The sequence below is a fragment of the Thermobia domestica genome, chromosome 1 (assembly GCF_964235325.1).
Source record: "Thermobia domestica chromosome 1, izTheDome1.hap1.1, whole genome shotgun sequence".
In the NCBI taxonomy this organism is placed as follows: Eukaryota; Metazoa; Arthropoda; class Insecta; order Zygentoma; family Lepismatidae; genus Thermobia; species Thermobia domestica.
This window is the reverse complement of record NC_137454.1, coordinates 325,058,065-325,073,331: the sequence shown is the minus strand read 5'-3', so window position 1 is coordinate 325,073,331 and position 15,267 is coordinate 325,058,065. Positions and strand designations below refer to the sequence as shown.

The window sequence follows — 15,267 nt, the reverse complement described above, 5'->3', positions numbered from 1 at the left end:
TAACATTATAGCGCCTGTCATTTATGTTAACCCGCCGAGTGACACGGTCATGCGGGTTGCATATAAATACGTTTATTTTTACCTATGATGAACTAATAACAAAGGATTTGTACGTATGGACACTTGAATGGTCAATTATCTCAAGACACTGGTAATTAAAAATTAAAGTGATATGATAAAAACCATCTAGGGTCCAAATCCTAATAACCCCCCAAAAATGAAAGAAATTGGTTCAGCCGTATTAGCGTGATGAGGGGAACAAAGGTTTTGTGCGTTCTCTTTTATAATATATATATATATATATATATATATATATATATATATATATATATATATATATATATATGCAGTGTGTCTATAAAAGAACTCCGGGGGTTTTGAGGCAAAATAAGTAAAAAAAAAACGTACATACATGTGTTATACATGATTGGAAAGCTTACATTTTCACGTTTGTTTTAACAATTTAATAAAGTTCAATATGAGCCCCGTGAGTGGCACGGCACACAACAGACTTAGTTTCTATGAGCCAAATAACACATTGAGCCTTTTGTTGTGGCGTAACCATAGCGCGAAGCGCAACAATCCACACGGCACGGCACTGATTCACTGACTACCGCAGTCGCTACGTCGTCTCAAGGTCAACGCTCCGCAGCGCTGCCACCTGTTCATAAAAACATTTCCAATTAGTATGACTAAAACTTTTTGAGCTAGTCGTTTCAGAGAAATTAACTAAATATTTCTCTCTTTTATCGTTAACTAGCAGCGTTCACCCCGCTTCGCTGCGGTCACCCCGGAACGCAATAAACGTTGTTACTTAGATAATTTTTACTTTTTCGCTTTCAAGTGATATGATAAAAACCATAGAAGATTGCAGTAAATGTTAACATTATATCGCCTGTCATTTATGTTAACCCGCCCCGCTTCGCTGCGGTCACCCCGGAACGCAATAAACTTTGTTACTTAGATAATTTTTACTTTTTCGCTTTCAAGTGATATGATAAAAACCATAGTAGATTGCAGTAAATGTTAACATTATATCGCCTGTCATTTATGTTAACCCGCCGAGTGACACGGTCATGCGGGTTGCATATAAATACGTTTATTTTTATACCTATGATGAACTAACAAAGGATTTGTACGTTATGGACACTTGAATGGTCAATTATCTCAAGACACTGGTAATTAAAAATTAAAGTGATATGATAAAAACCATCTAGGGTCCAAATCCTAATAACCCCCCAAAAATGAAAGAAATTGGTTCAGCCGTATTAGCGTGATGAGCTAACAAAGGATTTGTGCGTTCTCTTTTATATAATAGACTAGCAGCGTTCACCCCGCTTCGCTGCGGTCACCCCGGAACGCAATAAACTTTGTTACTTAGATAATTTTTACTTTTTCGCTTTCAAATTGCAGTAAATGTTAACATTATAGCGCCTGTCATTTATGTTAACCCGCCGAGTGACACGGTCATGCGGGTTGCATATAAATACGTTTATTTTTACCTATGATGAACTAATAACAAAGGATTTGTACGTATGGACACTTGAATGGTCAATTATCTCAAGACACTGGTAATTAAAAATTAAAGTGATATGATAAAAACCATCTAGGGTCCAAATCCTAATAACCCCCCAAAAATAAAAGAAATTGGTTCAGCCGTATTAGCGTGATGAGCTAACAAAGGATTTGTGCGTTCTCTTTTATAATATAGATAAGATATGAATTTTTAAAACCCTGGAGTTCTTTTATAAACACCCTGTATATATATATAACGTGTGTGTGTGTGTGTGTGTTGCATATATATACAGTATGCGGCAAAACAAACAGTACTGAAATCACATCGTTGACATTTATTTATTTTTTTGTACAACATAATGAAACATAAGAAAGGTTGACAAATGGATATCAACTAAATATTACTCAACAAATATTGTAAATTTACAAGGAATGATTCCTGCACATCATTTGTTCAAAATGTTGAGCATTATGTCGCACATATTCTTCATAGCGGTCCTGTAGATCGATGAACATGTTAGTGACCACGGTTTGGTGGAATGACAAAGCAAATGACCGAATCTTTTCTCTTAACTCCGGTGTAGTGGTAGGAAGTTATCTGTTCCGAAAATTGCTTCCTTCAGCATACCCCGTATGTTGGCATCTGGAGTCATGAGGTGAGGGGAATGGGAAGGATATGGAAAATCTGTTCCACAGGAATTCAAGCGATGTCCAAACTCTTGTGAGCAGACTCACTCTTGTGAGGGTAAGTGACTCACTTGCAGTGTGGGAAATAGCTTCGTCTTGCTGCATCCCTTGTTGTTATAACGACAGATTTTTCGTGGGGTAAAAGCCAGGGTCAATAATCAACTGTCGATTGATGTGGCGATCAAAGTACACTTGGCTTTTCATCACTGAACCATATGTTACTGATGAAAATTTCATCATCATATGCTATAGCTAACGCCCCAGAGGATTACAGTAGACCTCCACGCTAATGTCCTGCAGTGAGACGCTGCCCCACCGTATGAGCGAAAATATTGCTCGACAGTAGGGTCTAAGTACCTTTTCCTCTGTTGTGAGCAACATTATCTTCGCACCAACTGCATACTACGCTAGTCCACACACAGCTGAGCACACATGTGGCACTCACAGCTCATACCACATTGCATCTGAGTGCCAACCGTACGCGAATTTCAGTAGATACTGTTTGTTTCGCCACATACTATATATATATATATATATATATATATATATATATATATATATATATATATATATATATATATATATATATATATATACGTGTGTGTGTTTATACAGCATGCTATTCTTTTAAATTAAAATCAAGAAAAAAATGTGGAGTTCCTTGTGGACAGTCCAATAATATCTAGCCCTCAGTGCTAAAGTTGATTTATTACAAATGTACGTACTGGTTTACTTTTGGTGCACCACTAGAAAGAATTATTGAGAAATAATTCTTTCACTAATTTCCTTCTTGTTGTCCTCTAAAAGGTTTTCACTGAGCAACAGGAAAATATCTCACTTGGCATAGATAAAATTCGAGGTGGCCACCAGAAGTAATTGTTGAAAATTTACAATTGTTTTACTATTTATGTATAAATACGGCTTCTGGATGTGTGACATAAAAAGTACAGTGCAAAACACACAAACCCACCAGTGCTATGTAGTCCCTAAACAGCACGAATGCTATCTAACCAAGTCAGGGCAGGGCGATGAAGCTTATTGGGCCCACGCGTTAGCGCGGAGATGCGTCCGAAGGGAACAGGCACGTCAGCAATGGTGAGTATGGCCGTAAGCAAGGGTAGTGAAAAGCAGGCCCGTAGCCAGCCCAAAAATTTAGGGGGGGGCACGGCTGAAGTTAGGGGGAGCCCGATCCAACCATATTACCATATTATAGTTCATTTGCAAGCCTACCGTGAAAATTTTAGGGGGCCAGCCAAAATTTAGGGGGGGGCGGCCCCCTAGACCCCCCTGGATACGGGCCTGGTGAAAAGAAGTGGGCTTTTGGCAGTGATATGAGTTTCTTTAGCACTTGTCATGGTTTCATTCTCCACTTGTAAACATAAACCCCAGAAATATGGTAAGTAGCATCTAATAGAGTCATCTTTCATATGCACTCATTTATTTTATCCGTCGTAAAGCACTTGTAATGATTTTACACTAGTAACTCTACATATGTAAACCTAAAACACAGCTGTATTACTTTGTATTTAATTCTGTTGCTTGCAAAAATTTGTTCCTTATAAACATGTCTTTTCATGCTGTTGAATTTTACCTGTAAATCTTCCAAAGTGTGGTGCACCAAAACTACAGCAGAACCAAAATGTAGACATAGGGAAGACTTGTATGTTAGATAGACATAATATTGCTAAAGGTTGTATTTACGCATTGTCTAAATTAGTGGTGATGGCTTTGATATCAACGCCAATAAAAAGCTCAATTTCTCCACGAGATGGAAAGAAAAATGAAAGAAAAGAAAGAAAGACCAGTGACAAAAGTATTCAACATCATTACGATAAACAACTAAAACTATTTCACATTTATATTTATCCTTCCTAATCGTATGAGATAGATGTGTATGTGTACGTTTTGTTAAGTGCATTTTAGGAATTCCAGAAGCTTTATAATTGCGTAACAAATGAACTCAACGTGATATGGTAGCAAACAAAAGGTAATTACTACAGTGATTTTCTTCATGCACATTGACGAACATTCCTCAGAAGAGAATTTCTATATAGATATGGGTTAAATTCCAAAGTTGGGCGTCCGTTTCTAGCAAAATTTTTAAAATTTACAGGAAATATATGGATAATTTGATCGATTGTGTGCTTGATAATATATAAAAGTCTCGAAAAAACTGTTTATTTGTTATATATAAGCGGTTATAAACATGGGACTATATGGCGAGCGGAAGGAACTACTTGGCGCAAGGTAACCGAACAGTTGCATTGTGGGAAAGAAACGAGCATTTATGTTACCAATATGGCGAATGTACAAGGGCAATGAACTAGCAATTTTAACATTTGTGAAGGAATACATTGATAACAAGCAAAATCTTTTGAAAGTTTGTGAAGACCACGGATTAATGAACCAAATAACAAATTGCAGAAAGTATGGAAAGGAGATAACAATGAAAAAAACTTGATTAAAGCGGACGCCCAACTTTGGAATATATGCCATAGATATAGTGTTTTCTCGTAGAAATAATCTTGTAAGAGCATGAGTCAATAATTACCTGCACTCTTCTTTTATCATTTATTAGTACGTACAACAGGAGACAAAGTGTAATAACTTTCTTTTTAAAAATAATAATCTTGTTTATCCCACACTTATTCCAACATGTTCTACAAGCTTGATTGAATACTCTCATAATAAAATATATTTGGAAAATGAAATGAAATCTTTGAGTTTTACGTTCCACGTTTATGCCGGTTAGGCTAAAGGAGACGGTGATTATGAGTAATGAATGAAATGGCGGAATGAAGAAATTGGGAGGAAACGGGAGAACCCCGAGAAAACCCACGCACACGGTGTTTGTCCGCCACAAAGTCTACTTGGCGGGGGCTGGGATCGAATCCGGGACCCCAAGCGCCAGAGGTGAAGGCGCTACCGCTGAGCCATCGCGGCCCCCTAAAATATATTTAGATTCACTATGTATTCATTGCACTTTGCATCTGTCACTATCAAGTGAATAGACAGACTGCCGCTATCTTCAGAAAATAGCTCAGTGGCAAAAAGAGCAGAAAGAATAGTTAAATTCTTCTAGTCATGGATTGACAATCAAAAGAGCAAAGCAAATTTTACTGTTTGTATGGTACATAAAGCATGCTGTAATATTTTGGGGATAAACTGTATAATACACGCTTCACCTGCGCATCACTAGGTAGGGCCGCTTTGAAAGTGTATAGTAGAGTAGGGGTAATTCTTTACAACGCTTGTGTGGCTATTGCAGCATATGTGGAGACCCCATATCGTTGTGGTATATATATTATCGGTACCTTATTATGAAAAAGTGACATGTTGGCAATCAACAATGTACCAAGTTATTCCTTTCCACAAAATAAGGAACCAAGAATACAGACAGCACAACGATATGGAATCTCCATACATTCCTACTACCACTACGACGACTACTCTACTACTGCTATCACTGGCGCAAATCCTGGGGGTCGAGGGGGACATGTACCCCAATAATCTGACTTAAAAAGTGCTTTTTGGGATAAGTGTGATCATTTGTGTCCGATTGCCACAAAGGAATGTAAGATGAAATTGATTTATCCTGGCTTTTCCATTTTTTAAAACGAATCGTATTCTGTAGTATTTCAAACTGAACTTAGTGCTGTAGTGCGTTTAGTAGTCTCATCAATATGTATTAATAACACTTCCGCTACTTGGGCACAAATTGCAATAAATGCCAGAGAAGGATATACCCCTCTCCTCATGCTGGAAAGTTGTCTCAGCTGTAGGTACGGGCACAAATTCCGGGGAAGTGGGGGGACATGCCCCCAACATTGGGACAGGAGGATCCCCCAATAATCCTATTTGAAAAGTGCTTTTTGCAGATAAGTGCTATGATTTGTGTCCGACTGCCACAAAGGACAGAGAGATGAAATTTCTTTCTCTCTGGCTTTTCTATTTTTAATGAAAATGAAGGCGTGCGACTGTGCGTGACGTAACCTGATATGAAATCTTATCTCCTCCTCTCCCCTAGGCCCTAGCATATGAAAAGTATATAGACTATCCAATGTCAGTAGAACCCATTTTTTCAGTAAAGGCGCATTTAATCTATTTGTAGTATCAGCCTAGATATCTACTCATGCTTCGTAAGCTAACTAAATATATAGCCTATGGAACCCGGAGGTTCAATGCCGCGTTCACAAAAGCTCTCCATTGACTTCTATCCTTAGCAACTGGATCCAGTTTCTACTTTGTATTCCTATTTTTGCGAGATCCATCTTAATGTTGTCTTCCCGTCTGTGCATAGGTCTTCCTAATGGTCGTTTTCCGACTGGTCTTACCGCTAACACTTTGAAAGCGTTTCTACTTTCTTCCATCCTGGCTATATCTATGTACTGCCCACCTAAGCCTCCTAGACCTGATGACCCTAACAATGTTTGGTAAGGCGTATAATTTATGTAGTTCCTCGTTATGAAGTTTCCGCCATTCCCCATTCCCGTTCCTCTTGGATCCGAATATTCGTCTGAGCATCTTGTTCTCAAATACTTTCAGTCTATGTTCTTCCCTCAGAGTAAACGACTATGTGTTATAACCATAGAGAACAATAGGTATGATTATCGTTTTATATATTTTAAGCTTCAAATTCCTCAACAGATTGATTGATTGAGTTTTACGTCCCGTTCAGCAGCGAGGCTATATGAGACGTGGACCTACTGATTAACGTGGAATCCGAACCACATGAGCTCCCGCCGGGAATCGAAACCGGGTCTCCCGCGCCAAAGACACGTACGCTAACCGCTTAGCCACGCAGGAATTCCTCAAGAGAATTCGCGACGACAAGAGATTTTGAACTGAATAATAACACGAATTTCCTGTTTTTAGTCGACATTTAATTTCTTCATGAATATGATTTTCATCTGTTAATATTGATCGTAGATATTTGAAAGTATCCACTTTATCAAAGGTATTATTTAATATTTTAACGCATTCATAATTTGCCGTATTACGGTCCCGACGCACTTCCAGGTATTTAGTTTTTTAGTTTTATCTGCATTTACTTCTACACCCTTGTCCCTGCAGACGTTTAATAAGACCTCTGCATTTCTTTCTTTGGTTCTCCAATACAAGATTTGTGGCTGTCTTGTCTCGAAAATGTGCTGTAAAAGACAGGGGCGGACCCAGGGGAGAGATCGGGGCGATCGCCCCCCCCCCAGAAGAGGAAACTTTCTTGTTTTATATATATAAATAATATCCATCCCAGAGTTTGGAGCCCTTAAAAGTAACATTGTGACAACCCCCCCCCCAGAAGTCGGTCCTGGATCCGCCCCTGGTAAAAGTGATGTCTCGACTCGAAAATTGTATATTTCTCTATTGGAAGAGCCGTGTCTCGATTCGAATTGGGGGGCACGGTGGCTCAGTGGTAGAGCGTTCACCTCTGGTGCTTGGGGTCCCGGGTTCGATCCCAGCCCCCGCCAAGTGAACTTTGTGGTGGACAAACACCGTGCTCGTGGGTTTTCTCGGGGTACTCCCGTTTCCTCCCACTTTCTTCATTCCACCATTTCACTCATCTCTCATTATCACCGTCTCCTTTAGCCTAACCGGCATAACCGTGGGACGTAAAACTTACAGATTTCATTTCATTTCATTTCGATTCGAATTGTCAGGAAAATCCTGTCTCGACTCGTCTCGTGCGCATCCCTTCCGGACTTTACTTTGGGATTCATTTAAACATGTCTTAATTCATCTAATTAGCTTTTTCAGTATTCCAAATTCTGTAAGAACGTTGTACAATGTTTCTCTTCTAACCGACTCGTAAGCCTTTCTAAAATCAATAAATAGTTGATGTACCGGGCTACTGTATTTCCACTTCTTTTCGAGTATTTGGCGAATGGTAAATATTTGGTAGATAGTTGATCGATTTCGTCTAAATCCACACTGATAATCACCAATAATTTCATCTGCGTATGGGGTCAATCTTACTAATAGAATGTTTGAAAGGATTTTATAGGATGTTGACAGAAGAGAGATGTCTCGATAATTATTACAGTCAGTTTTGTCGCCTCTCTTGTGGATTGGAACAATGATTGATTCTTTCCACTCTTGTGGCAATTCTTCCTTGTTGTAGATAAGGAGAATGAGTTTGTGTATCTTGTTCGACAATTTTTGTCCTCCAGCTAAAATTAACTCAGCCGGAATTTCGTTTGCACCCGGTTATTTGTGTTTCTTTAATTTCTTTATAGCGATTTCTACTTCTATTCGTTTGGGTTCTGGAATATACGGTTCTGCGGTGTGTATCTCTCTTTCTCCACGCACATAATTTTTTGGCTGCGTGTTAAGCAAATTGTCAAAGAAATCCTTCCATCTATTTAAAATGCTATGTGTATCAGTGAGAACTGTTCCATCAGCTTTCTTTAATATAAGCACGAAACTGATAGCCTTTCTTAAATTCGTTTATCCTTTTTTACATGTCCCGAATGTTTTTATTTTTACTATTATCTTCAAGTTTCTAAATTTTAGCTTTCAAAAAATCGCGTTTTTTTGGTCTAAAAGTTTTGGGAGTTTCTCGCCTGATGTCTACGAAATTTTGTGTAGTTATTTCATTCGGATTTTGTAGCCAATGTAATTTTGCCTGTTTTCTCTTCTCCGCTAGTTCAAACCATGGTTTGTTCTTACGTATTTCCGCGTGTCCCAATTTTTCTTTTGAGAGAGAATGCTTCGTAAGTAAAGAAAAGAATTCAATTGCTGGAATATTTTCCCCCATAATCTTAAGGTTACATCTGCTAACTAAAGAGTATATGACATGCGTCAGATTTCTGTAACGATTCCTGTAATGTTATTGAGATTATCATCATTTTGCTCAAAGAGTATTGTGGCGTCCAGGGGCGGATCCAGGACCGACTTCTGGGGGGGGCGGTAGGTTGTCATACTGCTACTTTTAAGGGCTCCAAACTTTGGGATGGGTTTTATTTATATATATAAAATAAGAAAGTTTTCTTTTCTGGGGGGGGGGCGATCGCCCCGATCGCCCCCCTGGATCCGCCCCTGGTGGCGTCACACATAATTGATATTCTTTTTTTCATAGTTTTGGGGAAGTCATTATTTATATTATTATAAAACAATTTTAACGTGGATCTTGTTGATGCGTATTTAGAAACATATCAATTATAAAAATGCATGTATTCAGATTTCAGAATGTGTTCACTGCAGTGATTTGTAATACTGATATGGACTACTACTTCAACTACACCGCCCAATATATAATATACTCTACAACAGTCGATCAGATTCATCTACCGAAATATGAGTTTCATCTCCCTTCTCTAGAATAAGCCTCAAATCTGCCCACCTCTCAATGTTGAAGACAACCAATGTCATATTTAGGATTTTGTTTCGAGGGGCTATGCCCAACACGAGGAAGAAAGTGGGCAATTGCCCACCTGAGTTTGAGAATTAAATATATTTTAATTTATGCATAAATTGAAGTAAAATGGCAAGAATTGCAGACCGATAAATCCTATATGATATGATACAAAAATTTAGGAGTGAATCTAACCCTTTATTCTATTCATACAAGGAAAAGGAAGCATCCTCTTGGCCTTCCTAATTTCCCGGGCTAATTATTCCCCCGGTTTGATTTTCTTTAATTCAAATAAATCCTTCTTTTATAAATAACTAAAGATATATTTTTTCCTTTGTTATAATAACTAAAGTCCTGTCATGTTGATATCCGCGCAACTTGGTGTGGTACACCATTTTCGCTTGTCAACTCCTCTTACTTTTTGTGTTACTGATGACGGCCAACTTGAATCACAACTGACAACGGTCGATGAAGTATAAGCGAAATGAAAGAAAGTAACGTTAAGAAAAAGAAACAGAAAAGCAGAAAGGGCGAAAGAAAGAACAAAAGGACGCAGTTTTTACATGGAATGAAATTTGACAAATACAGTATTATTTCTGAACAAAGAGCATAAGAAAATGGAAAGTAAATGACATTCTTAGAAATAGTAAGAAGGATTATTGTTGTACGTGGAATGCGAAAAACTAACAAATTTATTTCGGGGGAGCTTAAGCCCGATAGCCTCCTAAATACGCCACTGAAGACAATTCTGCTCCCCTGATCCTTCACAGCATTTTTTTCAACTTCATAAATATTTTGAACATGGCTCATGATATATATATATATATATATATATATATATATATATATATGTATAATATGGGAACGGTCTTACCTGTCCCCCCTCCCCCCAATATTTAAGACAGATTTGGGCCGATGACTGCTACTACTACCAACGGCGCCGACTTTCCAAAAGTTGTGTGAGTGCATGTGGGATGTATTAGCCTATATGTTTTCAGGGAAGTCTCGATATTTGACTGATTTATTTTTAGTTAAAATCTTTTATGAACACAGTCATAAAGGGCCGTGCTGTAATAAAGTAAAATATGCCAGTTAAGGATAAGTTGGGGCTGCCCTAGCTCAGTCGGTAACACGGCTGGCTTAAATGCAAGAGAACTCGGGTCCAAACTAAAGATGTTGTGGGTGCGCCGCACCCACAAGATTATTTGTGTGGATGCTGAAACCCCGGATCACCCACGTAGTCGGAGCGCATGACTACTACTATTACTACTATTTCTACTGCTAGTACTACTAATACTCCTCCTCCTCGTACTACTACTACTACTACTACTACTGCTACTCCTACTACTCCTACTGCTACTGCTACTGCTACTACTACTTATGTCAAAAACAGAATCCAACCACTCGAGAAATACAACTTCCGCTATACATGCGCGCGCACACCCCCACTACAATGTAAACATTCAACATGGCGTCCATCCGTCAAATTTTATTACACAAGATCTTTTGTAATTTTAAAATTAAATTTAAAGTTAGTTATAGATAATTTGCAATCTATGTTACCAGGGATATCACATATCTACAACATATCTAAATAAAAATAAAGCAAAAAGTGCACTTCTGCCTACTCGAGAAGTACCACACCAGGCACGTAATATATAATCTCGTTGGATTGAGCTTAGTGTTAGGCAAGTTTGGACCTATTATTTTGTTAAAATTAACCATGTGCAATTTCTCGTGTCTGCGTAAGAATTGGAGCGCGCATACTAAATAAAGTTCACGCTAAAACTATTCACAATGTAATTATACGTATAATAAATGTTCGCGAATTCAACGCGTCAAAAAATTACTACCAAATTTTCTTTTAGCATAGATCATTCTAGTGTGACATGTTTCATGGGACACCTCCCGTCCACGAAACGTACCAAATAATCGTGCATACATTCACTGTTGACGTCGTTCCCGTATATTCCTCGTCATATAATAGGGCCTGTACATTTTTTTTTTTCCGTTTACCATCAACCTTCTCTTGGCATAAGGTCAGTAAAATTTTTGTTCAAACTTTTAAATAACGTTTTCGTACATTCCCCCAAAACTTTTAAATATATTATCTTTTACATCCAAAATTCGAGTTCATGCGTAAGTCACACACACCTTGACGGTAGCATCATCATCATCAACTTCCTGCTAGCATCCCCGCGTCTCGACTTCTGTATGCCCCTCACACCACCAGACACAGCGCGTTTCGCGTGGTCGGCTTGCGCCCTAGTAGTCTCCGTACGACAAGCCGTATGGACCGCTCTGAGCTTCACTTCCCCATCAGGATCCTGCCGCCTACAGTCGGACAATTTGTCCATGCCGACCAGATGCCGCGGTCGGATTGCTGGCGCCGGACACCGACGTCTTTCTGCGCGACTTTCGACCGCGACGAATAGTTGCCTTGCCGAGCAGTCGGCAAACAGTCGGAAATGAGCATTAAATGCGTCGGCGCCTCCGTCGAAAAGAGACCAGCATAAGGAGTCGGCAGAGGGTCGGAAAGAGTCGGCAACAGTCGGCAAAGGGCATTTTATTTTACGATTTTCGACCGCTTGCCGCCTCGGCAAAAGGTAGGGAACTTTGAACAAGTAGATCGTCGTGCCGCCGCGGGCGGGTACCGGCTGCCTCCGGCGGCCTGCCACCGTCGACGGCGGCAATCCCTCTTTCCGACCGCGACTTCCTGATGAGGTTCACGGATCACGCTTCGCCCCGGTCCGTCGGGCAGCGGCGGCCGCAATGTCTTACTAGGAAAGAGTTCTAGGGTAGATGCTATGTTCCATGTTGGCGTTAAATAAACATAATATTTAGTAATTTACATATCAATTTTAATTATATCGTAATTTTATTTTCTTCTAATGATAGTCGTACTATTTGCGTATCATTGGTGATACCCTTATGCTATCATTCTTATTATTTAGATATCGATTTTAATTAGATCGTAATATTTTTCATTACTCTTATTTATATATTGTTTGTAATAACTTTATGCTATTACTCGTAGAGAATGTTTATATTCGATCTAATTAGTTAACTCCTAATGATATTAGTCAGTTTTAATTAGGCCATTATATTTAAATATTATTATTTACATGATTGCTCGTAGGTAGACTCTCCCTTTCTCCTTTCATGCATTTCATAATACCGTATTCGTTGGAAAAATGCATACGTGGGGAAGCCATCTTTTAGCGGTATTCTTTGTTATTGTTTATATACAAGGGACGTTCCATATTGATTTACACTTTATTTATTTATTTATTTATTACACTTATAAGAACCTTTATGCTTCGGCAGATACATCCGATTTCTTAACATAGTCTCCGTTAAGAAATATACACTTGCACCACCGATGTGACAACTTCTCTGTGCCCTCTGCGAACCACTTTTTCGGAGTCTGTCGCACGCACGTCCGGACAGCGTCTTGCAGTTTCTGGAAGTCGGCGAAATGATGTCCACGCAGCAGTTTCTTCAATTTCCCGAATAGGTGGTAATCAGAAGGGGCCAAGTCAGGAGAACAAGGTGGGTGTGGCAGCACTTGGAAACCCAGCTCATTAATAGCAGTCGTGGTTGCCTGACTCTTGTGGGGACGAGCGTTGTCGCGTTGCAGGAGCATAACCTTTGCCCATTTTCCTGGTCGTTTCCTCTGAATTGCACGACGCAAACTCTGAAGTGTTGTCACGTATGACTCGCTGTTAACGGTGGTCCCGGGTTCCAACCAGTCAATAAGGATCATTCCGTCCCAGAAGACTGTGGCCATGCGTTTGTCTACCGAGGGCTGTGTAAGGAACTTCTTTGGCGACTGGCTGCCTTTATGCTTCCCCTGCATTGATTGGCTTTGGTCTCTGGCTCATGGTAGTGCAGCCAAGTCTTGTCATCAGTAACTTGGACATGAAGCCTTCAAGATTCTGGCTGTAGCGTTGTAGAAGATCACTGCTCACGTTCTTGCGCTGTTGTCTTTGTGTTGCATTAAGGGATTTGGGAACCCACTTGGCAGACACCTTACCCATCTTAAGGTTTTCCTGCGCTATGCAATTGGTGATAAGTCATGTGGCCGTCTCCAGTTCCGTGAACGTGATGCACCTGTTGTCCTAAATAAGCCGCTCCACTCATGAAATGTTCACTGGTGTTGTCACAGTCACTTTCCTTCCAGAACTGGTTCCCTTCTTCGTTGATATGCAGCCACTTTTCCAGCCGTCCATCCACTTGTATACTGCTTTGCGTGACAGTGCGCACTCTCCATACACTATCACCAATCTCCTGTGAATTTCCGCGGTCTGTACACCTTCTTTCCACAGAAACCACGTTGTCCAGCACTGTCCTTGCTAATCACCTTCCATCTTGTCCGCTCACGAAGTTACAGTTGTTGGTGAAATGTGTGTAGTTTCCAGGGATTACACTTCTCTGTATTATTCTTCTATCTGAAGGCAGACCTAAGTACTACTTCCTTCCAACTGTAATGACGCGCTCAATGGTGGACCCTGAAAGAAGAAAAATGAAAGTGTAAATTAATATGGAACGCCGCCCGTATATACAAGAGAAGCTTCAATATCCTATGTACTGCACGAGGCACATGTCAAAAATGTTCCGATATTTTTTGAGAACAAGAAAATGATAAGAAAAAATTGGCTATTTTTCGACGTAGTCACGATGAATCTCTAGACATTTCTGGTACTGTGGCACAAGCTTCCATCTGCCGTTTGAGAGTGCGGACAATCTAGACCAGCTGTGTGCAATAGCCAGCCCGCGGGCCATATGCGGCCCGCGTAACCCCGTCTTCCGGCCCGCTGGTCAGTTATTGAAAACAATATTTATTATATTTTTTTCTTTTATACAAAACCTGTTAAGAGTGAACTGGAAATTTTCCATTGATCACATAGTGCGAAACGTGGTAACGCCCTAAGGACAAGCACTTGGCAAGCGCAAATACTTGGGGGAAATTACCTTCGGTATAAGGATTGCTCTTAGATCTACCGAAAAAGTTCTAAGTAGGCCTACATTATTCTGCTCCTCTTTAGTGAGTAAATACAGTATTTTGGTTACCAGTATAACAGTTGTTTTGTGTTATTGTGATGTCAATTACGATACCAGATCGTCCATCTGAACACTAGGCCTTCTGCCACGCTCATCGTCATGAACATTTGAACGCCTTTCCCCAAACTCTCTGCATCATTGCCTGATCTTTCTTTCATTCATTACTGTTGGTACGTAAATGGCATATAGTTCCCCATAGATTATCAGCTGCATTCTGTTCATAAATCGTATGATAAGATGTTCCTGCGCATGCTCAGCTTTATAAATGAAGCTTATGAAAATTTACTTTTTTTTTTTTTTTTTTTTAACATGCCTCATACAAATACCCGCACTCACTTTTATGACCCTGTCTGCTGACTCTAGCTGCTGCTTCCCCGTCTGCAATGCCATATTCTTATATACAGTATATACATCTCCCTTGCCCCGCATCCCCTTGCCATCCTCTGGCATTGATCCCGTCATATACTATTTCAGTATGCTGCATACCATCAATACAATTGATAAATGTGAAATATACAACTTGCGTCTTTACTCCTTTGCATTCGTAACTGTAAACTTGTTTAAATTTAACGTCAAAAGCAAAACAAATGCATTGGTTGTTCCGGTTACTCAGTGTATCTTATTAGAAAATGATTTAATATTTTTAAAAA

General features: G+C 39.6%; 2 protein-coding genes across 4 annotated transcripts in view; one reads left to right on the top strand and one right to left on the bottom strand.

Moving 5' to 3' along the window:
- The first annotated feature begins 3,899 nt into the window (after positions 1-3,899).
- Positions 3,900-15,267, top strand: part of LOC145663019 (klaroid protein-like) — a 98,570-nt gene continuing 87,202 nt past the window's right edge. For all 3 annotated transcript variants that reach the window (XM_081729168.1, XM_081729161.1, XM_081729154.1), the window contains exon 1: positions 3,900-4,189. The gene's annotated coding sequence lies outside the window, so the exon portion shown is untranslated. The remainder of the gene's footprint in view (positions 4,190-15,267) is intronic.
- LOC145680881 (histone-lysine N-methyltransferase SETMAR-like) lies at positions 12,867-13,343 on the bottom strand. Its single transcript, XM_081752032.1, has one exon. The coding sequence runs from the start codon at positions 13,341-13,343 to the stop codon at positions 12,867-12,869; it is 477 nt and encodes a 158-aa protein (XP_081608158.1).